At 41.2% G+C, this 25,170-nt stretch overlaps 1 protein-coding gene across 2 annotated transcripts in view; it reads left to right on the top strand.

Annotated features, from left to right (window-relative positions):
- The first annotated feature begins 17,839 nt into the window (after positions 1-17,839).
- Positions 17,840-25,170, top strand: part of LOC115364836 (GTPase IMAP family member 8-like) — a 30,029-nt gene continuing 22,698 nt past the window's right edge. Inside the window, exons 1-2 of one of the 2 annotated variants that reach the window (XM_030059468.1) lie at positions 17,840-17,867; positions 21,834-21,899. In XM_030059468.1, coding sequence (XP_029915328.1) covers positions 21,872-21,899 — 28 coding nt within the window. In that variant the 5' untranslated portion in view covers positions 17,840-17,867; positions 21,834-21,871. Of the gene's footprint in view, positions 17,868-20,683; positions 20,732-21,833; positions 21,900-25,170 lie in introns of those variants that run through there. The other variant, XM_030059469.1, reaches the window with a different exon arrangement.

The raw sequence follows: 25,170 nt of genomic DNA, 5'->3' as shown, positions 1-25,170 counted from the left end.
AGCATGCTGCGTTATTCCCAACAGGGTCCATGGGAAAAAGTGGAGGCGCTGGTTGTGGACACTCTGACTTTGAGGGCCCTAAATAGACTGCGTGATCCCTGTCTCCGGTGTACCAGAGAGAGAGAGAGAGAGGGTTTTTTAGGGCCCGAGCACTGTCCCAGTGCGAAGCCCTATTGTATTTGCTTCGTTTTTTTTTTTCGCTATTATTATTACGTCTCTTTGAGGCTTAATTTGACCCCCTAAACATGCTCAAATCTCACCAAATTCGGCACGCACATCAGGTCTGGCGAAAAATTCGATACAATCAAAAATCGGAACCCCCCCGGTGCAAAAATGGCCTCGGTAGGGACGCAAAGGCAGCCACTGCGGCCCACAGGAATGTGATAGAAAGACCAAACCAGCGCCGAAATGTAGATCTCATCAAGCCCGACATTTTTCGTGCCGTGCCCCCCACCTAAAACCAACAGGAAGTCCGCAATTTGCGTTTGAAAGTCATGTTTTCGCCCAAATTTGCACTTTGCATGAAATCTATAAACTCCCAGGGTGTTAACTTTATCTGCTTGGACAGCTAATATATGACAGAGGACACAGTGCTTAACAAAAGTTCTTCAAGGTTCATTAAATTTTCGAACGGTTTGGATTTCAGAAGCCCTCAAAGTCAGAGTGTTCACAACCAGCGCCTCCACTTTTTCCCATGGACCCTGGTGGGAATAGCGCTGAATGCTAGGGGCTAATTAGGCCCCTGCTGACTAAAGTAAAAGTCTGACAGCTTTCACACCTATGCCAATGGAAAGAGGACCACAATTCCTACAAAATTATATATCATGGTGTGGATTGGAAAAAGTGTGTGGCCACGGTGAAGAGTTGTTTAACAGCTGGGACCCTGGTCTGCTCTGCTCTGCACTCTGCCTGACTAGTTTAACAGGTGGGACTCTGGTCTGCTCTGCACTCTGCCTGCCCTGCTGACACACACTAGCTGCTGGCACATCCCCCAATGCACATACCCCTTAAAAGGAGTGACAGGTCATGTCAAGCACACACTAGGACATGCTAAGGGCGCCATCTGCTGGAGGGGTGTTGCTAGTGGCCAGAGGGGACCAGCAGCGAATGTACTACCAGTGGGTTTTTGTTGGCATCGTGTGGGTGTGTGTGTGTGTGTGTGTGAGTGTGTGTGTGTGTGTGTGTTTGAGTGACTGAGTGAGTGAGTGATAAAAACACTGGGAGGGCCCGTCCAACGCTGCTTGCAGCTTTAATTTTTTTTTTTTTCTGCAGAACCGGATCTAAACAGCGCAGCGAAGTCGCCTGGGGGAGAACAAGGTCACAAGACTGATGCGCATTGCAAGTTGCGGAGAGACACTTGAGACTGTCGATTTTGATTCAGCTGCTGAATTAAGTTTTTATTGCATCTATTTGATTTCAAGTTGGCAACATGCCTTGTTATTAAAATGGTATGAGCCAGTTTTTTTGTTTGCAAATTGTAGTTGCAATTGTTTGCAATTTTATGCAATGTTCATGTTAAAAGAGCACAGGCTTGTGTAATATTTATTTATTTATTTTAGAAGTTACGCACGTGAGTCAATTGACGGCACTCATTTAATTTGATACAGCCTGCTTTTCAATAAAGAGATTATGCTATAAATTGACATGCCTTGATATCATTCTTATATAGCCTGCATATAATTTTAAGCTCAGTAAATTCAGATAATATTTGACCAGAATTTCAAACATTTGTCCGGTAAATTGAAAACCTGCCGGTCACGTTGTCCAGTGCCAATTTTTTCTAACGGAAGCCCTGATTCCACACATATCGAAAATGTAAAATGCATCAGTTCCTTGCCAGACACTGGGCGTTTAGAACAGCAAATGTAAAAGCTTTCACTTTCACTGTAAAAGCTTTAAAAATCAATAACTTTAACAGACGGTGACAGAGCTGGAAAAAGAGAGATGCGAGGCAGGCAGGTAATGGAAAGACAGGGGAATGAGGAAGACGAATTTAAGGATAGATGCATGGATGGATGGATGCAGGTAGCTCCAGTAACATTACAGCAGCCAAGACTGGCCTCACTGTTCTGAGTGAGTGATGTGGCTGCTCTCTTCGTCCATGTCAAATGTGTAGACTTCCAATGAGCCTTCGCGCAGCGCATTTTAAAGGCGAGGACAGGGGCTCATTTGATTGGTTTAAAGTGAATCGGCTGTGTCAAACTCCCTCCACGCCTTCTCTCCTCCCTCGCGCCGGTAGGAGGAACGGCGCAGTAGGAAGCCATTTATAGAATATATCAAACAGAAAAGATCTAAATCTGTTGCTATTCTATACAAAACAAAGGATATTCTGAACAAAAATACCTGCATGTATTGTATTGTTCTCTTGTAAAGCCATATATATCTCACTGTGTCAAGGTTAGGGGAAATGTATATAAAACAAATGTAGACCCTATAATTAAACTCCAGAAAAGAGCCATTAGACTAATAAATAAAGCCTATTACTGTGAGTCTACATTATTCATAGCATCATGCACTTTAAAATTTTTAGATATTGTTCATTCAAAAACACTGGAACTACTTTTTCAAATTAGGAATAAAAGCCTTCCTGTTGGTGTTCTACAACTGTTTGAATTACACACTGAACACGTGAAGTGTTCAGTGTTGTTCCTTATAATGAATGAATGCAAATTAACTATTCATTCATTCATTCATTCATTCATTCCTTTAAAGACAGAGGACGTTCAAATGTGTCTCACCAAACTCTTCAGTCAGGCTGAGGAGGCTGAAGAGGATCAGGAGGGTCTTCACCTGTCCTGCCATTTTCTGCCAAACATTAGAAATACAGAGTTAAATCAAATGTAATGATCAGTCTCAGAACCCTTTCAATAAATCAGTTTATCCAACCACGGGAGAGAAAACCCAGACAGACAGTAATTTTTAGAACAAGATGAAGTGTTTTGTGGTGGTCTCCTACTTCCAAAGATTTGTACATCTATCTATCTATCTATCTATCTATCTACACTATATTACCAAAAGTATTCGCTCACCCATTCAAATGATCAGAATCAGGTGTCCTAATCACTTGGCCTGGCCACAGGTGTATAAAATCAAGCACTCAGGCATGCAGACTGTGAAACAAGACATTTGTGAAAGAATGGGCCGCTCTCAGGAGCTCAGTGAATTCCAGCGTGGAACTGTCATAGGATGCCACCTGTGCAACAAATCCAGTCGTGAAATTTCCTCGCTCCTAAATATTCCACAGTCAACTGTCAGCTCTATTATAACAAAATGGAAGTGTTTGGGAACAACAGCAACTCAGCCACGAAGTGGTAGGCCACGTAAAGTGACGGAGAGGGGTCAGCGGATGCTGAAGCGCATAGTGCAAAGAGGTTGCCGACTTTCTGCACAGTCAATTGCTACAGAGCTACAAACTTCATGTAACCTTCAGATTAGCCCAAGTACAGTACGCAGAGAGCTTCATGGAATGGGTTTCCATGGCCGAGCAGCTGCAGCCAAGCCACACATCACCAAGTGCAATGCAAAGCGTCGGATGCAATGGTGTAAAGCACGCCGCCACTGGCCTCTAGAGCAGTGGAGACGCGTTCTCTGGAGTGATGAATCACGCTTTTCCATCTGGCAATCTGATGGACGAGTCTGGGTTTGGAGGTTGCCAGGAGAACGGTACATTTCAGACTGCATTGTGCCGACTGTGAAATTTGGTGGAGGAGGAATTATGGTGTGGGGTTGTTTTTCAGGAGCTGGGCTTGGCCCCTTAGTTCCAGTGAAAGGAACTTTGAATGCTTCAGGATACCAAAACATTTTGGACAATTCCATGCTCCCAACCTTGTGGGAACAGTTTGGAGCGGGCCCCTTCCTCTTCCAACATGACTGTGCACCAGTGCACAAGCAAGGTCCATAAAGACATGGATGACAGAGTCTGGTGTGGATGAACTTGACTGGCCTGCACAGAGTCCTGACCTGAACCCGATAGAACACCTTTGGGATGAATTAGAGCGGAGACTGAGAGCCAGGCCTTCTCGACCAACATCAGTGTGTGACCTCACCAATACGCTTTTGGAAGAATGGTCAAAAATTCCTATAAACACTCTCCTCAACCTTGTGGACAGTCTTCCCAGAAGAGTTGAAGCTGTAATAGCTGCAAAAGGTGGACCGACATCATATTGAACTCTATGGGTTAGGAATGGGATGGCACTTCAGTTCATAGTATGAGTAAAGGCAGGTGAGCGAATACTTTTGGTAATATAGTGTATCTATCTATATGTATATATTACTGTGCGGTGTAACTAGCTGGTTTACTGCGTATGTAACAATAAAACTCTCTCTGAGATGATACGTTCGAATTTGCATATAGAGCGGGATGATGATATTATCTGTATATACTGTTTATAGTGTAAATTATGCTTCATATCTTGCTATTCACTTTGCTGCTGTAATATGTGAAATTTCCCCACCGTGGGACTAATAAAGGAATATCTTATCTTATCTTATCTTATCTTATCTTATGATGACACTTCTTGGAGCAACATCCATACTAAATCATATTACACACTGAAAAAACAATATGGCGCCAGTGCATTGGTACCGTCACATTTCATTCCATATATTCAGACTTTCAGACTTTCATTCCATATATTCAGACTTTAATTAAATATATTAAGGCTTTCATTCAAAATATTCAAACTTTCATTCCATATATTCAAGTTTCATCCGGTGGCGCTGCTCTTCCGGTGGCGCTGCTCTGCTGGCGACCCGGACTCTGGTGCTGCTGCTGCCTGACTCTTTCATTTTATTGTTTTTATTTTATCAGGCAGTGATAGAAAGTGTTATTAGGTTTGGGATGACGGCGTGGTTCAGCAATCTCTCCGCACAGTCCAAGTCTAAGCTGCAGCGCCTGGTTCAGATTGCCATGAAGGTGATGGGGAGGACTGAGAAGCTCCCCCTTCAGTCCATCTACGGGCAGTCTGTGCTAAGGTAGGCGCAGAGGGTATTGACGGACCCTTCACACATCCTTCAAGCAGAGTACGAGCTCTTGTCTTCCGGCAAAAGGTACAGAGTCCCAAAATTTAAACTGAACCGTTTTAAATACTCTTTTGTGCCCACCTCCATCAGACTTTTAAATAGCTCTTGATGCTGTGCACGCTGGGGCCTGGGAACTGTGCAGTAACTTGGTGTGCTGTCTGTTTTTCCTTTTCCAATCTTTCATTGGATGTGTCATGAGTGTGTATGTACGTGTATGCCTCTAGCTGCCATTTGTATTTTATTTGTATTCTATGTTTATTTATTGTCTGTAAAGCAGCTACTACCATGCACTTGAGTCCATGACAAATTTCTCCCAGGGGACAATAAAGTATATTCTATTCTATTCTATTCTATTCTAATATATTCAGGCTTTCGTTCCATATATGTCAGACTTTTATTCAATATATTAAGACTTTCATTCAATATGTGTAATACTGAATGAAAGGCATGCCATAATATCTCTCTCTCTCTCTCTCTCTCTCTCTCTCTCTCTATATATATATATATATATATATGTATATATATATATATATATATATATATATATATATATATATATATATATATAGTTATTAGTTATATAGTTATTCCTTTATTTCAGACCCAGGGGATCCATATCACAATAAAAAACAGCACAGTAAAAAAATGATAAATACAAAGCTATCCACCACATTCAATGTCCAACATACAGACATGCTCGCCAGTGACTCCACAGCTTAGAGAAAAACCTGACAGAACTGCGTACAGGGTTAGCCAGGACAGCAATTAAGTCATTTTTTGGCTCAGATGCCCTACACAAAAATCTATACATCAGGTTACGTAAAACAGCAGGGCAGGTAGGTACCCTGACACTGACAAACATATGGCTTGCACTGGAGCTTCTTGGGGCTCTCAGCAGCAGCCTCATGCTGTCATTATAGGCCACTGTGAGTTTTCTAATGCTGCCTTGTTTATACCAACACCAGAGCTGGGCAGCATACATGGCTGTACAATATGCTCTAAAGAGTGAGATTTTCACAGATACAAAACACATAATAAATTTCCGACACAGCATATTCGCCTGAGCATACAACTTCCGCTGCTGCCTGTAGATATCTTTGTCATCAGACAAGTCATCTGAAATAATATGGCCTAGATACGTAATCTCACTGCAGACACTGAGTGCAGTGCCACACAGGTAGAAGTCAGGGAAGGTTGCCTGTCTGTCCTCTCTGGTTCTGACCATCATGATCTTATTCTTTTTAGTGTTGTACTTTATATCAAAGTCAGCACCATACTGTGAACATACTTTCAACAGCTGCTGGAGGCCAGCACTATATGGACTAAAGATGACCAAGTCATCGGCATACATAAGGTGATTGATTAATCTGTCACCAACCCAACAGCCTGTGCCACATGCAGGGCTGCCCCTGGCCAAATTGGGGCCCTAAGAGGCATTTTATTTGGAGGCCCCCCCACCCCACACACACACACACACTCAAAAATTACCGGATTTTTGGTGTGCCACCTCACCGACCACACAATCCCAGATGTATAATAGGAATAAAATGATGGCATAACGACATTCCATTAAACTTGACAAGCTATATTAGTAAGAACAAAGTACCGTAAGTGGAATAAGCAGTACTGTATGAGTCAACTAAAAAAATAACTTCAAACTAGAATAAATAAATAAATGAGTCTCAAGTAGTCATCAGTTAAAAAAATAATTTTAACAAAAGATATTTTCCTTAAAAAAAAAAAAAAAAAAAAAAAAAAAGTAACTTCAACCTGGCAAATATCTGAAAACAGGTCAGTGAACTAAACAAGCATGTGTGTTACAAAATAAATAAATTCAATTCAAATAGCCTTAACCTGATCTTCTTTATTGATGAATGATTATTGGCTATAAACTTAAGCTAATATACGACCACCAACTGGTCAATTTCCCACTCCTTTTTCACAGAGGTGAATGCATATGCAGACAAATGACAGAGACTTACAGTCGTCTCTCTTCTATCTCATTATGAGGAGCAGCTGAGGTGTTTATGTGGCGCCACAAAGTTTTACATTTATTTCACCAACATACCCACCTTCAACTGAAGCAGGAGCTTCCTCTTGTTTTGATTTTTTTTTTTTTTTTTTTTTTTCCCTTTTAGTAGCTCCAGATTCAAAATTCCTCTTAGAAGCCATCTCTCTCCTCACCTGCAGCAGTGTCAGTGCATCTGACCGCTGATTGGTCAGATGCAGTTTTCTGTCAATCATTGTAGCGATGAGTGCAGTGGGGTGTCAGATTACAGGTCTCTTTTTGCTCTCCTCCTGGCTTGGGCTGACTTGGTTCTCTAGTCTCACGGGCATCGCGCGCGTGCAACGCGCATCGCCCGCATCGCGCGTGTACCGCGGGTGACGCGCGTGTACCGCAGGCGACGCGCGCGCCATGCCCGCGGGCAAAATGAGGCCCCTCACGGATCGTGAGGCCCTACGCAGCTGCGTGCTCTGCGTGTAGGGAGGGGCGGCCCTGGCCACATGCATTTAAGAACAGAGACAAATCATTCATATACATGTTAAAAAGAAAAGGAGACAAAATTCCACCCTTGCAGACACCATTGGACACATGAGAGGGAGCAGATGTTACATTCCCCCATCTCACTCTCATGGTCTGACGTGAGTACCAGTAAACCAAGATTCTAATTAAAAAAACCAGGCACGCCACTTTTAGATAGTTTTAAAAACAATTTCTCATGGTTTACACAGTCGAACGCTTTAGAAGCATCAATGAAACACATGAACATTGTGGAATTTTGCCTGTTATATTTATCTAAAATTTCCTTTAGTACAAAAATACATAAGTCAGTGCCATGCTTTCACTTAAAGCCAAACTGGTTGTCAGCAGTCAGGACATACATCTCAAGCCTACTCAGTAGAACTGTCTCCAGCACTTTGGACATTACATGACACTGGCCAACGCTATTGGCCTGTAGTTATCTGAACTATTCACCTTCCCCACTTTATCTTTTATTACTGGTACCAGCACAACAGAGAGCATAGAATCAGGCAACACTCCATGGACAAAAAAACCTGTATAACATAAAGCCACCAGTGGGCACAGTTTTTTACTGGCAAGTTTAATATGTTCAGCTGTAATATTATCCAGACCACAGGCCTTATTATCTCTCAACTTCAATATTGCTTCGTAGACTTCAGCAGAAGTAACAATACAATCATCATTATACTCAACTTTATCAACTACTACCAGATTACTTTTTACACAGTTTAACAGTTCATAATAATGTTTCCGCCATAACTGTGAAATTTCATCAGGACCACTCACACCATCTATATTAGATGGAAGAGATGTTTTGCAATTATTAATAGTTTTTATTTCTTTCCAGAAGTCATTAACATTATTATTTTGCATAATAGTCCATAGAAGAAGATAAAGATCCTGCGCACTGTAGCTCCCATTCAGAAAAATTTATTAAGACAAGTGCAAAAACGTGATGTTTCCAGCCAAAATGCTCTTCCTCAGACTCTAATGATACACAAAACCAACAGACATAAGGTGTTCCCAGTCACATGACAATTAGACACATTAAGATCAGCTGTGTTCAAGTGAACAGGGAGGTGGTCACCTGACCATCACACTACCTGTATTAAAGTGCACCATCACTATTTATACTATATTTACAGTGCAAAACCAGGAAAGATACACATAATCAGATCATATCCATATCATTATTCAATATTAAATATAACTCATTTAAGAGTGGGGCAAAAACGCCTCCAGCCATTAAGACACATTGATATGATATGAATCAAAAAAGTACCACCTTAACAGTACACAATAACAGTATGATAAAAACTGTTGAAGACTTTAGTATTAGACTGTTTTTATAGGATGTTTGAAGCATTGTTCCCCCACTACTGTGTTTTCTCATATTCTATTCTTTTTTTTTTTTTTTTTTTTTGTGTGTACATGTTGAGGCTAATTTTGCAGGGTCTATGTATTTATTTATTTATAGACATTTACATACTGTTATTGCTGCTGTTACATACTGTTATCACACCTTATATATGTCTGTTGGTTTCGTGTATCATTAGAGTCTGAGGAAGAGCATTTTGGCTCGAAACGTCACGTTTTTGCACTTTTCTTAATAAATTTTTCTGAATGGGAGCTACAGTGTGCAGGATCTTTATCTTCTTCTATGGACTATTATGTTTATTCCAGCACCTGGCCAAAGTGGTTTTTGGATGTGCGCACCTTATCTTTTTTCTGAGTTCCCATATATATATATATAATATAAATATATTATTCTATATATTTATTCTTGTTGTCGCTGTTTTACCTACATTTATTCTCCAAACCAAATTTGCAGTCTATTGCAGTTTTTCTCAGTTGCTTTAGTGCATTTCTCAGATCAGAATTGAAATTCTCCAAACTTCTCATTCAGCCTCCACAACATGAAGTCACTTGTGCTCATCACAGTAGTGATTTCTCATCGCTTTGAACAAAGAGCAAATGCTTTTGTACATCATGCAGTTTTGTCAGTGCGACTCTCTGTTGTTTTGTAACATTATCATCTTAAGTCGTGCCATCACAGCACACTGTACCGGCTGCATGTTGAATAGTCAATCCCTATAACACTAACAGTCCTTATTTCATTGCTTGAGTCATTACATGCAAAATTGTTGAACTAGTTGTCAAAACCTTTCAGGCATCTATATATACATATCTTTATATACATGTCTATCATGTTTTTTTTCTGGAGATGTCTGCAGTAATTTGCTCAGGTGAATCTCAACTTTCACTAATGAGGAGGGATGGTTAAAGAATTAGTTGTAACCAAAGATGAGCCAGTTCTTCAGTCACTCACAGCTGAATGTAACAATGTCTGTAAACAAGTTGCAATTGAAAAAATCACAATAAAAGTGTGAATCATACTGTGTTCAGTGCCTTGTATACTGTAATCAGTCACTTCACAAAATACAGAAATATGTAGCTTTTGGTTAGAATGTGTAACTTTAGGCCTATAGTTTTCAAAAAGCCGGGCTACACAAATACTGCATCCTGCTGTTATGAGTTCTGTCATCTCAGGCACCAAGATCTGGTATCGGAAAACAGTTACAGAGTAATGATAACATGACAAAGGCATTTGACTATCTGGTTCATACACAGAGGTGTAAGGACTTGTCATTTTGATGACACTGACAGTTTCATTGGGATAAATACTTGCTCTTGAGACATAAACTAATCATTTTGAAGTGGCACGCTTTTGCAGGTTATCCAATGGGTTTTGCAGTTTGCACTAATTGTGTCGTGAAATGCACTAAATCTTGTGCAAATGTTAATAATGATCTGAGAAATGCACTAAAGCAACCGAGAAAAACTGTAATCAGTAATCCCATGCATCTGGATAATTATGGGTCCAATACTTGGCTGAGGTGTGTCATTTCCCTCAGTGGTTCAGTTAAAGCTGGATGAAATATCATTTCAGCTCCAAAACAATTCACACACGCCTCAGCATCATTACTGTTTCTGTCAGCCCTGTGACTGGTCACTGAGAGCTGTGTTAAAACTTTTTCATCACCATGTTCCTGATGGAGAGGAATAGGCATAATTATATAATAAGTTTCAGGCCAATTGTTTATTCAGTCAGCTGACTTTTCGGGTCGTCGGCCGAGCACCGAGCCCCCACACTGGCCTCTAGGTGGCACTCTGTTCAGAAACACCAAAACAGCACAAAGAGCTGGCAGATAACTTGAATGTCACTAAATCTCACTGGCAGCCACATTTTCACTCAGAAACACTACCTCAGTTTTACAGTAGTGGCCTATTGCCATAGCAGCTGGTTGAAAAAGAGATGATAATCAGGTCACTATGAACCTACTGAGAGGATTTAACTTTGCACTGATGATGACTGTGATGTGTTTTCACTCAGATATGAATTAGAACTGACCTGCCTGTCCTGTTACACTGTCCTTACATCTGAACTCACACTGTGACAGAAATGCAGTCAAATAATCATTTTGGTTTCATATCTCTCATTTTACTCACTTCAGACCATCTTGCTTTGGCTATGTATTAATAGAAAAAATAATTAACTTGTTTCTCCAATAGTGACGAGAAGCTGTTAGGCTACTCTCCCTCAAGGACCTGCAGTCGTTTAACCAAGACAGGTCTGCTAAGAGAATTCTAGTTGTGCTATCAAAACTATAAAATAAAAGTTTAAGAATATAGTAATGACAGACCAAGAGTCCTGGGTTGGAGAGAAAGGAAAGGAAGAAGCAAGAAAGAGAGAAAGATGGAGAAATCTTCTCACCTGCTCAGCCTCTGTCAGGTCACGCCGCCGCAGGGATGTTGCTGTATGTGTGTGTGTGTGTGTGTGTGTGTGTGTGTAGTGTGGACGGTGTGCAGTCTCTGACAGAAGTTGTTGGACTGTCCCTCCTTTTATATACCTTCCCCGTCTCTCTGGCATAATGTCACTAAAAGCATGCTGAAGAGCTTATGAGCCAATCACACGACAGCACAGCCGCCTTCACCTTGTATGACCATCAAATGTGTTCATGCTGATGTGGATGTTGATGAATGAATGAATATCGGTAATGTTTGCTGATCTTTGCTGATGTCAGCTGATTTCTTGTCTGATTGTTTCATCGGTTTTAACTGTGCTGATATTGACTTCCCTGGACTTTACACACTGTAGCCAAATAGTGCCAATAACACCAATAATAACTTTATTTACATTCATCACTTCTCACAGGAGTTCTTATGAGCCTGTGATGACACGCATTCAGGATTAGTCTGGATTATTCTGGGTGTCACCTAGAACACAGATGTCAGTGTAAATATGTGAAACTACACTAGAACATTTCTTATAACTTCATGAATTAACCCTATAAAGCCTGAACTATGAAAGAATTGGCAGAAAATTCCATTTTTTTTTTTAAATTGAACCCTTTATTTAGACCTATAACAAAATATATATAAAAAAAAAAAATATGTTATTACACGACCTTTCTGGTGTATGATATATGATATGTACTTGAAGTGCCAATGGTATGGTCCAGGGTGAACAGGGGAAGTGATAAAAGGTATACAACAGTATTTTGGTCAAGTATTGATTAAACTGAAAACGAAAAACGGAATTGAAAATGTGTATCATATATGATACGGATGGCTTTATAGGGTTAAAGTGTTAAGATATGGATTACATGAGCAGGCACAGACTAACAGTGCAAAATGAGGATATGATATCTTAAGAAGCCTGCATATATTTTCATAGCCATGTATTAAAATTACAACTGTAGCTACCGTGAGCAGAACCTGCAGACGTGGGTCTGTGCATGTGTCTGGTAAAAGCATTTACATTTTGGCTTGGTGTAAATTCAAATTGCACTGCCAGATAAAGGAGCAGAGCCTCCACACCTCAGTGAGGGCCCTGTCATCACCTGAACTATTCTCCTCTCTGTGGAGCACTATTTGAATTTCATTTTTCTTCATTTTTCATCAGCAAGCTCCTCTTGAAGACATTCCCTCTTTCAGTGTGCCACTTTTTTTTTTTTTTACCACATACCTAATAATAATAATAATAATAATAATAATAATAATAATAATAGCTGAGTTTTATATAGCGCCTTTCTAAAACCCAAGGTTGCTTTCAAAGTCGGGGGCAGGGGGAGGGGAGAGAAAAGAAAAGAAATTTATAAAAAGGGGGGTGAACTGAGCTGGTTTCTGGGGGAATGCTAGGTTGAAAAAGTGTGTCTTGAGGGCTGATTTGAAGATGTCCAGTGTCGGAACGTTTCGGATCTCAAGGGGGAGAGAGTTCCAGAGGGTGGGGGCAGCCACGCTAAAGGCCCTGTCACCAAAGGTCTGTAACTTGGTACGGGGGGTGGAGAGGAGGCCTGGGTCAGACGACCGCGGGTTCCTGGACAGAGTGTGTTGGTGAAGGAGGTCAGAAAGGTATCGGGGGGCAAGGGAGTGGAGGGATTGGAGAAGTTTGTAGCAAATGCGGGACTTGAGCGGGAGCCAGTGGAGACGGATGAGGGTGGGGATGATGTGCTGCCAGGGCTTTGTATGAGTCAAAACTCTGCCAGCTGAATACCTCCAAAATAAATGACTTCTCCATCTCCATTGACGATTCATCAGTCTCTCCCTCTCCCCAGGTTAAGAGCCTGGGTGTCATCCTCGACTCCACCCTGTCATTTCAGCCTCATATCAATAATGTCACGGTCAGCATACTTTCGTCTACGTAACATCTCCCGCCTTCGCCCGTCTCTCACCACTCAGAGTGCTGAGACCCTGGTTCATACCCTAGTTCTATCCCGGCTGGATTACTACAACTCTCTCCTTTACGGCCTACCCGACAAATCTATCCATAAACTGCAACTGGTTCAAAACTCTGCTGCTCGTATCATCACCAAAACCCCCTCCGCCTGTCATATTACACCGGTTCTACAGCAACTCCATTGGCTCCCCATGAGATACCGTTCCATGTACAAGATCCTCCTGCTGACGTTTAAGGCCATCAACAACCTCGCCCCACAGTACCTTACCGACCTCCTCCACATCAAGACACCCACTCGTTCTCTCAGGTCCTCCTCCTCCATCCAGCTTGTCCTCCCACCAGCTCGCCTAGCCACAGTGGGATCAAGAGCTTTCAGCCGTGCAGCCCCCCCACCTCTGGAACTCTCTCCCTCAGGACATTCAGCATGCCACCTCTCTAGCCTCTTTTAAATCACTACTTAAAACCCATCTTTTCAGACAGGCCTACTCATTATAGTTGGAATGACCTCACGCTGCTCACTGTGTCTATGCTGTGTAGATGGTCTTGATGTGTTGGGAGGATTGAGTGTTTGACTGCCGCTGTTGATTGTGGATTGATTGATTGATTGTTTTACTGTTGCTGTTACTGTACAGTGACCTTGAGTGTTCAGAAAGGCGCCTATAAATAAAATGTATTATTATTATTATTATACCTAACGACTCAGAGTAAATTCAAATTACAGCCCAGATAGCAGATAACATGTGCAGAGCCTGCAGACTTGAGTGTGTTCACAACTAGCTGGTCAGCTCATCCGAAACATCCCAGTGAGTGAACCAAACGTACCAAAAATGACGTGTGTTTTAATATGTTGAACTTTTTGGTTACAGGATATGAATAAATCCATCGTACAATTATGAAAGACAAACAGGCCATTACTTTTCCACGTCTTTCAGCACATCTACATTTAATTTATTCACAATAATTTCAAAAGCAGTTTTTCAATACAATATATTCATATATCAATACATATATCAATATATACAATATAATATTCATGGAGAAACTGACAGATTTTAATCCTGGTTGTAGTGGAGCAATAACTAAGGTAGAGCAACAAATATCATTGAGAACAATTTAAAAGACTGTTTGTACGTGACAGCTGAGCCGTGGCAGTATTGGACACTGAGGCAGACACTGTGCCCACTGAAGATACAAGAGCAAGAGCTGCAGCTGTAATTCATCCACAATAACTTCAAAAGAGGCTAAAATCCTTTAAAACCAAAGAGCAAACGTTCAGCCAGGCAGTGAAAAACTCAGCCTAAGCCATGGCCATGATTATGGGTTTGGTCAGAGACATGCACTTTCAAATTAAAAGACTTGGTAACTGGAGAAATGGTGAAGAAAAATAGTAAAATCACCAATAATCATGACCATGTTTACACCAAAACATTTACATCATCAGCAGAGGCACTAGAATGTATTGAAATAATAAATATATTTACAATGTGAGCGTATCGCAGTATAGCCTGTTGTTGTAGTAGTTAAATTTAAACAACATGCAAAACATATTCACACTGACACAGCTTCAGAGCCTATATAGTTTCTTCATAAAGTCACTTTATCAGATCTATTGATATGACAGCACAGAGCCTGCAGACGTGGGTATGTGCACAACCAGCTGGTGAAACCATATCAGTTAGGACTTTGAGTAAATTCAAATTAGAGCGGCAGATAACACGAGCACAGCCTGCAGACTTGAGTTTGTGCATTATGAGCAGCTTGACCCATCAAAACCATCCTAAATGTACTGAAATATGACACTCTCACACATGCACTCATATGTGCTGTGATGAGCATGGATGGCCCATACAGGATTTTTTATTTATTTACTTTTATATACTTGGTCACAACTAAAATGAAAAGCCCAAATAGAAAATTCAAAGAGAGTTGACAAAATAGATTATTATTTCACTCCACCACTGGGAACAATCATGCCACAATTAAATGTTAAAAAATGGAAATTTAAAAAGCAAATGAATAATGAACAATTATGATTTGAAGATGTAAAGTGAGACAGAAGAAAGGTGAAATTTAAAATGCTGAAGCAGAAACGGTGTGGAATAGTAAAACACAGGAGAAGAGGTCATTGTAGTTTCAAATTACTGAGGCCTGACCACACTGGCTGATCTCAGCCTTCAATAACATGTTTGAATTCATTTTTTGGGAAAAAAAAAAAAACACCTACAATCACAGTTCACTCACTGACATTTAGAATCACTGACAGGCATATTATGGACCGAGTGGAATATTGTCTTCTTAAAAAATTAGTGAGTGAGAACTGTGTGTATAAACCTGACTCCATGATAGTTGAGCTAATAGTATACAGTATATCAATGGATATACAATATACAGTATATCAATATTTATAAACACTACTCACAAAAAGTTAGGGATATTTGGCTTTTGGGTGAAATTTATGTAAAATGTAAAATGTTCACGCTACAGTGATATTATATCATGAAAGTAGGGCATTTAAGTAGAAGCATAAACTGGTGATTTCCTCATCTCAAACAATTTCTTGAAACAAAAGCCAACAACAGTGGTGGATATACCACAACAAAAAATGTCAGTGTCATTAACTTGTCATGTGCCCTTGAGCATCAATTACAGCTTGACAACAACGTCTCATGCTGTTCACAAGTCGACTTATTGTCTGCTGAGGCATGGCATCCCACTCTTCTTGAAGGGCGGCCCTCAGGACATTGAGGTTCTGGGGTACAGAGCTCCGAGCCTCTACACGGCCACTCAGCTGATCCCATAGGTTTTCTATGGGATTCAGGTCTGGAGAAAGTGCAGGCCACTCCATCTGAGGTACCCCAGTCTCCAGCAGCCGTTCCCTAATGATACGACCTCGATGAGCTGGAGCATCAAACACCTGATGTGAATTTTGCCGTTAAGCTCCTTGTTAGAGAACAGCAACTTGTGCAAAAAGTACTGAAACACTGAACAGTTGGACATGTGCATTCAAAAGTTTACAGAAGGTCACATTAAGTTCACCTGTAAAGGTTATAATGCATTTTAGGTTCATCCTGAAATTTCACCCGAAAGCCAAATATCCCTAACTTTTTGTGAGTAGTGTATGTACATACAGAGACAACACAGGTTAACATGCTATATACTTCATGTAATCGGGTAAGGTAGAGTCAGTATGAAGCTGTGCAAACAAAAAATAAAAACAAAAGTAGTAACTTAAAGAGAGGTACAGGGAGAGAGTGTGTGTGTGTGTGTGTGTGTGTGTGTGTGTGTGTGTGTGTGTGGAGCCTGTTTGACTGGTCGGCTTGTGCAGGAAATTTTGCTCTTAAAAAAAAAAGTCCTGTGTGAGTTACCAGAGCAGGTTAGGGTGGGGCAGTGCAGCACAACTGAGAAAAACAGGCACCAGTAGAAAGTTCAGAAAGAAGTTGCAGTGTTATTGTCCAGTAGCAGGGTGTTAACAGACCACTCAGCTAACACAGAGTCCAAGAGGCCACTGAGAACATGGCAGAGGGAAAAAGCTTCTTCAGAAACTCAGCAGGTGTGTCTTCTTCCACCTCAAGTCTTCAGAGTCTTCCAGGTTGTTTCCTGAGTGTCGCTGCTTTTTTCAAAGTCCACTGGCCCAGCTTCCTCCAGCCACGTGCTCTCTGACCCTCGGCTCGCCCTGTTCTGCCCTCTGTTACGTCTTCAAGTCCTGCTGTAATCAGCTGGCTTAAGCACCTACACCTGTCTGAGAGCTGAGGCATTCTGGGAGATGTAGTGTGTGCAGCGACTGCCATTTTGTGATGTGCCAGTTGATCCTGTAGGAATGTAGCAGCACCACTCTGCTATTATATTAAGGATATTAAGTGAAGTTTGAAGGTGTTTACTGCATGACTGAGTCTTTGACCAGCCAGAGGGAACGACTGTTCTTCTGAAAACTGTTTTAACAGACATACAGCTCTCTGTCACATTCACAACACCTAATGTTTGTATGTAATGCACAACTAAGAGAGCAGAGAAAACAGCTTTCATCAGATCTATTTTGGCTCATATTTCAGCAGCATGGACAGAGAGCAGAGGGCTGATTATCACTGGTCATTTGTTGAAACCTCACATCAAACAAAGAAATACATGGAGTCACATGCTGATTGCACACAGCAATGTTCAGCTGAAGCGCTGTCTGTTCATTCATTATTCAGGTGAATCCACTGTATTTTACTGACTACCTGAGCAGGTTTACCTTATCATAGGTATATTTACTTTCTTTGTCTTCAAATGAACAAGACCAGGTCAAACCCGAGTGCGTGGCTGGGCAGTGACTTCATGTAAAAAGCAGCTGCTTTGGCCTCAGTTCTGTGAACCACGGCTGCACTGGACAGCAGATTTCAAACCCTGAGCATTTCTACAGTTAAATAGCTCTTTTGTTTCTCACCATCACAACACAATCCAACATAGTTTTGATGATACACATATGCTGCTATGATGATTTCCCTGTGTGGAATGTTCCCCGACCAGCCTGGTAACTCTGGTTCAATCGTCTACTTTCCCTTTAGTTTGTTTGGACTGACGGCGCACGAAGGATTTCACCTGGTGAGTAAACTCAAATTACAATACAGTCTGTGTTAAATAAGTAAAACGCTATGAATAATGTGACTAGACCAGGAGAATAGATAATAGACTACAACTGTAGGAAAGGCTGCATCCTTAAATTATTAAATGATCGCTGATAACTGTGAGCCGTGTGGACAGTTCAGGTGATCAGATGGAACAGAGTCACAGCTTGTAATGATCAGAACAACTCAAACAACACAGAATACTGTAGATTCTCCCTTTAGAATGACAGACAGAGAGACAGACTGACTTTATTGATCCCAAATGGGGAAGTTATTGTGTTACAGCAGCAGGTTATGAAGACATTGCACAGGAACAGTAATACACAAAACAGGATATCCTATGATGTTCTTAATGCAGTGAGGGGAGGTTGGAGTATGAAGATGTGCAAACTGAACATGAACAAAGTTATTGTCAGAGCAAAACTGAGCTGAGTGTGTAAATGACTTTTATGAATTTTGTCAGAGCTCTGATTGAAGATGACATCATCAGTGACCTCAGGTAACCTCTGTGAGGCGAGCTCGGCTGCTAGAGGCTGAAATCAATGACAACTGTGCAACAGGCCGTCAAAATCATTTCAATTCAAGATAAATAATGACAATTGAGATCTGAGGTTTCAAACAATTTGTTCAGTTATTCATTTGACAGATATCTATGAAATGAACTTTCTGTGCATCATATATGTGAGAGCCATTTTTGGGCACATTTGATTATGTTGTTAATATTTGCACTATAGATTCTATCAATGTCATTTTATTCTACTGACAACTGGTATACTTTTGGGGATACTTGATGTTTACTGGACTTATTGCATTATAGTTGTGTGATATGGCGCACATATGTTTGCGACAGTAGATGGCGCTGTAAATTAGTGGGCAGTGGGCCCCTTAGAAAAACGTGCTCCTAGGGTGCATGAGTCTGAGACAGGGACGGTTTTTGCCATGGGCAGCGTGGGCAACCGCCCAGGGCGCAATCTACTTGGGGGCACACGAGAAAAAAAAAGTCGCCAGTTTTCTAGACTACAGTATTGACCCGAACATGCCGCGGCACCATCAGTCGGAATCAGGCGGGCTGGCCGCGGCACCGGCCGGTACCGCGCCCACCCGGTCAGGTCTGCCGGATCTGACAGGTGAGCGGCCTGATGCCAGCTGGTGCCGCGGCCGGCTCGCGTGATGCCACCTGATGGTGCTGCGGGGGCGGGGGGGTTGGAGTAGTGGCATGAAAGGGTGCAAGCCAGTAATTTCGCCTAGGGCGGCAACATAGGCAGAACCGCCACTGGTCTGAGATCTGCAATTGGTGCAGCGTGAAGCAAGTTTTTGACCGTTATCGTCTTCAACAGTTATTCTAGTCCGATGCAGTATGGTCATTTTTAAGTTCATTTTGTCAGTGGAAAATGTTTTTTGTTACCTTGGATAATGTTCACCATGATATTGGATCCATTTATTGGAACGTTTCCCTGCCTCCTGCGGACCTCATATGGACTTGAGTACATTGGATGTCACAAGAAAATATTTACTGTGGAACACCAGTCAAGCTTAAGATAACACCAGTTGCAGATTAAGTGGCCTATCATATGTAGGAAACCTGTCAAAATAAGAAAACGGCCACTATAATATGAGAGACTTTGCCTTTTTGACAGATTAACAAAATTAACAAAAAGTCCCTTCATTAAAAAAAAAAAAAAAAAATCAGACCAAAGTTATTTTTTTAACTGGTACTGATATTAAAACTACAAATACTGCTAATACTACTACTAAAAACTTCTAATGCTGCTGCTACCATAATATTTCAGCTGTAGTGGAATTACCAACACAGTATTACAAAGGTTACTGTCAATCCATGTTCCATACCTCTAGAAAAAACCTAACAAACATATTCCTAATCAAGGCTGTGAGGGGCTGGAGCATATCCCAGCATGCATAGGGTGGAAGGCAGGGAAACACCTTAGACAGGGTTCAGGGTGAAACAACAAATTAACCACATTACTGCTGTTTGATGACCTTAAAGAGAGAACCAGGGAGTGTTTGCCTGTCTGTCTGTCTGTCTGTCTGTCTGTGTCTCTCTCTCTCTCTCTCTCTCTCTGTGTGTGTGTGTGTGTCTGTGGAGCCTGTTTGACGGCTTGACGGCTTGATCAGGAAATTTTGCTCTTAAAAAAAAAGTCCTGTGTGAGTCACCAGAGCAGGTTAGGGTGGGGCAGTGCAGCACAACTGACAAAAACAGGCACCAACAGAAAGTTCAGGAAGAAGTTGCAGTGTTATTGTCCAGTAGCAGGGTGTTAACAGACCACTCAGCTAACACAGAGTCCAAGAGGCCACTGAGAACATGGCAGAGGGAAAAAGCTTCTTCAGAAACTCAGCAGGTGTGTCTTCTTCCACCTCAAGTCTTCAGAGTCTTCCAGGCTCTTTCCTGAGTGTCTCTGCTCTTTTCAAAGTCCACTGGCCCAGCTTCCTCCAGCCACGTGCTCTCTGACCCTCGGCTCGCCCTGTTCTGCCCTCTGTTACGTCTTCAAGTCCTGCTGTAATCAGGTGGCTTAAGCACCTACACCTGTCTGAGAGCCGAGGCATTCTGGGAGATGTAGTGTGTGCAACAACTGCCATTTTGTCATGTGGCAGCCAATCCTGTAGGAACGTAGCAGCACCGCGTGTGTGTGTGTGTGTATACAATGTGCTATTCAAATGAATGTATTTGAACTGAATTCCATACAGCTGTGTTTTGTGCCATGCTGCACTGTTTTAGAGGTAGCACAACCCTGAGTTCCTGCCACCTTCCAGTGAGTTAAACTGAGCTGAACCAGAACTGTTGTGGTGATTCATAAGATTTAAGTTTCCAACGTCTCATAACAGGTAGACAGAAACTGTGAGGTTCAATCAGTTTATTAACTGCCATGTTTTATGACAGAAGTTTTATGAATAACTTCATTTAGAGTTCGCTTGCTCTGGCTGACCTCTGATCTTCCAGTTTCTGGCTCCTGTTATTCCACCTGCTGCAAAGCTTTAAATTAATCAACACAACATCATACAGAGCAGAAGCACACCTGTTTAATTTCTCACATCCGTGGTGACTTTAGTCCCGTTGTTCTGTCAGGATTTCTGCTTCATTTTGCCGCTGTTGTTCATAAGAATCTCAACTGCTTACAGATTGGAGAAATTAAATTATGTTTTTAAAAATCTGTGTTGAATCTTTTGTGTGTTGCTCTTGAACCTGCTCACAGAGAGCAGAGCAACAATAATCTGAATAATATTCCTGAATAATATTCTATAATACAATGCGGTGCTGATGTGCCTTTTAAATACAATATCCTCCAGCTGGAATGAGAATCTAGATTTGACTTTATTGCTTGGACTCCGCTTACAACAGAACCAGTCCACTGTGAATTAAACTTGTTTCTCTGTCGGTATGTTGCTGTGACAGCAGCGAGTTTCCTCCTGTTTTTCCTGTCGTTGTTCATTAGAGGAGGCTCTGATGAACAACTACAGGAAAAACTGTTTTTCATTCAGCTCATTTGGTGAAACTAAATTAAAATTATAAATCCAAAATTACTCCCGTTCCACTGATGAAAACCCAAGGCAACAGGCAAGAATGTTGTTAAAGTTATAAAATGTCAGTGGTCTACAAAAAATAAAGATAATGAACAAAACCACAATGTACGCTCTATAGTGCAATGAGTGGCCTGATACACAAACCATGCATGACAAATATCCATATAGAGTGACTGTATTACAAAAAGGAGAGTTACAGGATACAAACATCAGTCATCTTTTAATATGAAGTCACTGCAGTTCCAGTTGTGTGCATGGGTTAAGTTGGAGCCTCAGTGCACAGGAAACTATTCTGACACTCTGATGAAGGTCTGCTGGGACTGAAATGAGTGAATCACGTTTATAAAATGTGCAGTTTCTACATGGAACGCCTCCCTTCATGAAGCTTCTTCATGTTCTCCTCCAGGTGAGTTTCTCTCTGCTGGGTTCCAGTTCAGTGACACGATGGCAGAGGCAGCGACTGCAGCATCTGGTGAGTCCAGACACTCCTTTTCTAAAGCTGAACTAACTGTGAATGTTACTCCTGTTCACTGACTTATCTCTCTGTGTGCTGCTGCACTGACCCACTTTGTCCTCAGGGGTCCAGGAGGTTCATCTTATTCTCTTAGTTTTTGCTTCATTCAAGCTGCTCTTGTCATTCCAGTGGTGTAATGACATTAAAATTCCACTTGGTGGCGACAGATCATTACATTTCACTGGTTGCACAACACAAGCTGTGCTGCTCTGTGGATTTGCTGCAGTGAAACTTTCCACTCCATTTCACTGACTGTGTTGACTTTTGTTTTGTCCTGTATTTTATTCCTTGTTGTCTCTTCCATCATAATAAAATATTTTGATAGACAAGTTCAGACCCACATTAAATCCTGAGTCCTCACTGCATTCAAACAGCAGTTTTGATACACAAAGCTGCAAACACTGGTCTCTACATTGCTTTATTATTTTCCAACTGGCTTTCCATATTTAGACATGAGAAAACACTTTTAGATAAATAATGAGCTCACTTACAAACAGAGTTAATGAAGGAGGTGTATATAGCTGAGCTGTGGGTGAAGACAGTCAGGTGTGTTAGACGGGAGGCAAACAGTTTGTTGACCGTCTCTGTGGACAGCCGACAAGTTTTTACTCTCATGTTTGAGTTGATGAATGGGAACATTCTTGTTTGCACTGGATATGAACATTGATGTTGTACCTGTGCTGAGGTGAGCACGTTCATTTGCCACTGTGTAATGAGCACTGGGGGATTGAATCCTGGCATCTTAAATGAGCATTTAACCTTTTGTGTTGTCATATGTGATCACGTCTGTGAGTCTGGATGAGGAAAAGACGAGGCATAAACATGACATCACATCACTGAGAGTGAAAATATAGCACTAGTTGAATGACTTTTTAATGGACTAAAACAGATACTAGTCTACATTTATTTTGAAAAATAAAAACGTTGAAAAGATGGGTTTTTTTTTTCATAAATCACATCCTGGTGTAAGTGTGTGTTTTACCATCATGCCACATTTCTTTCATGTAAATATGAACAATAAAATATTCGTTTCTGATCCTGGGCAAAACCAGCAATTTAAAACACACAAACATCAGTGTTGCTCTGAAATGTTTTGGACACAGAGCACAGATTCCTGCTTAATCTCTGAGTGACTCTCCTGTGAAAATCTGTTTTTCTTTCTGTTTTCCTTCTTCTGTGCTGTTGTTGTTCTTGGAGAGTTATAGTAGAACATTTTGAGAAAAAAAAAAAACTTTTTCCTCCTATTTGTACTGATAGTGTGTTATGTTCAGAATACACACCCATACTTTTCACATTTGGATACGTGTGTATATTTACTAAATGCATGACAAAACTTTTTTGCAAACTGCTGTCCTGCAGAAGCCACAAGTGTTTTTAATTTCTATCATCAGACTGTAGTTACTGCTTCTTGTTGCTTATTCAAATGATTGTGTGTGTGTGTGTTTAAAAGAATTGGAAGAGTTTTGGTGTGAGGGTTTGTGGTTTAGTGTGTAGAGTTTTGCCAAAAGAAGCAATCAGTAAAAAAGCGTAACTAGGGTTTTCACTATGTGTGTGTGGTGAAGACATGGTCTGCCTTTCCCACTTAACCTTTGCAACTGCCTATATCATATTCATTTACTTCAGTCACACATTGTATTCATTCATATATCCTCATACATATTTTCATACATATTCACCCTTGTTTCTTCTGTTGCAGTATTCACCTTAATTTCTCAACCATGTGGTCCAAACAACCTGTTTGCTACAATACATGCTGCGTGGTATTCAGGGAGTTTGCATCTTTATATCTTGACCAGTAAAACATTCAACACATAAACCATATTACAAATGACATAACAAAGGTTTGGTTCAAACATATATTTATTAATTCAACAGAGGTTCAAACACATTATTGCTGCCTATCTACAAACACACATACTTACCATATCCGGTTACTTGGTCTTACAGGCAAAAGAGTGACACAGGTGTGCAGACCTCCATTTATAGGGATGGTGATGTCATTAGGGCATACCACTAGCCAGGGGAGTTTGCATTCACCCGTAAACTGTTGTTTTCTAAGTATAAATAGATGTATGGTTATCAATATGAATTACACTTCCCTTGTTGATGTGGATTATTTTCTGGAAATGTTTGGAAATGTTTTCTTGCTTAAATTTCAATTGTGTTGTAGGTGAAGTTTGTAAATTTACCCTGTGCTCCAGACAGTTGGTTTGGGCCAATATTCAGTGACGTTACGATACGTAACGTTGTGTGACGTCGTCTCATTGAATGATATGTTTGGTCGTAACGTTTTGTAACAGAGAGCAACACGCCTTGGAGGTAGTTTTACTCCATTTTGTGGGCGTGTCAGAGGTGTTATCCAATCAGCATCAGCCTGTATATAAGCCTCCGCCATTTAAAACAATAGAGCTCCATTATGGCCTCCAAGTTGCTAAACCAGTGCAGCCAATGTTTAAAATGTTACCCATCATTTGAAGAGGCAAAAGCACATGTATGTGGCAGTGATGTCAAAGGTCTTTTGTAGTGCCCCTATTATTAATGATCCATGTAAAGTAACGTCCTGCTCAGTTCTGCGGCTACAATCGTGAGGAGAATTGCCCTCTCGGTTTCCATACTTGCAACGCTTGCATAATGCAATAGGTTGTTCAGAGCTTTTTCGTTTCTGTTAGCTTGAAGTTACGTATCAGTATGTCTACGTTGAATACGGCCCAGCTGTAGTTAAGGTCCTTAAGGTCCTTACACACCAACGGTGTTATTTTCATGCGAATATTTCGTATTTTTTCAAACTCATAACATACAACCAGTACTTGCACACAGAACGCGAAATACGAAAAGTCGAAATGCGACAGATTTATTTTTCGCAACAAGTTTGATTTTTCTAGGCGAATAAACTGCAGTAGCCAATCAGCAGTCTCCATTCACAACAACAACATTAGGTCAGAGCCTGCACGAGAGGCAGCGTCTCTCCTCAGTAGTTGCCCACTAAAATATTCTGACAGCCTCCCTCACACAGACAGCCAGGCTCTGCTCTGGGTCAGTGGGATCCCGATAGTTGGTTCTCTGTCTCTCTAGATACGGTGCAGGCAAACCCAGGAGAGTCTCCAACTGTCCCACGGACATCCGAAAATAAGTTCGGAAACGGTCATGATACAGTTTTAATTCCTGTATCAGCAGGTGGGATTCCCCTTCTCTATCCCTGCTCTGTAAAAGTGGGTGTACCAAAATCTCC

Source organism: Myripristis murdjan, chromosome 9 (assembly GCF_902150065.1).
Source record: "Myripristis murdjan chromosome 9, fMyrMur1.1, whole genome shotgun sequence".
Taxonomy (NCBI): Eukaryota; Metazoa; Chordata; class Actinopteri; order Holocentriformes; family Holocentridae; genus Myripristis; species Myripristis murdjan.
This window is presented reverse-complemented; position numbering and strand designations above follow the sequence as displayed.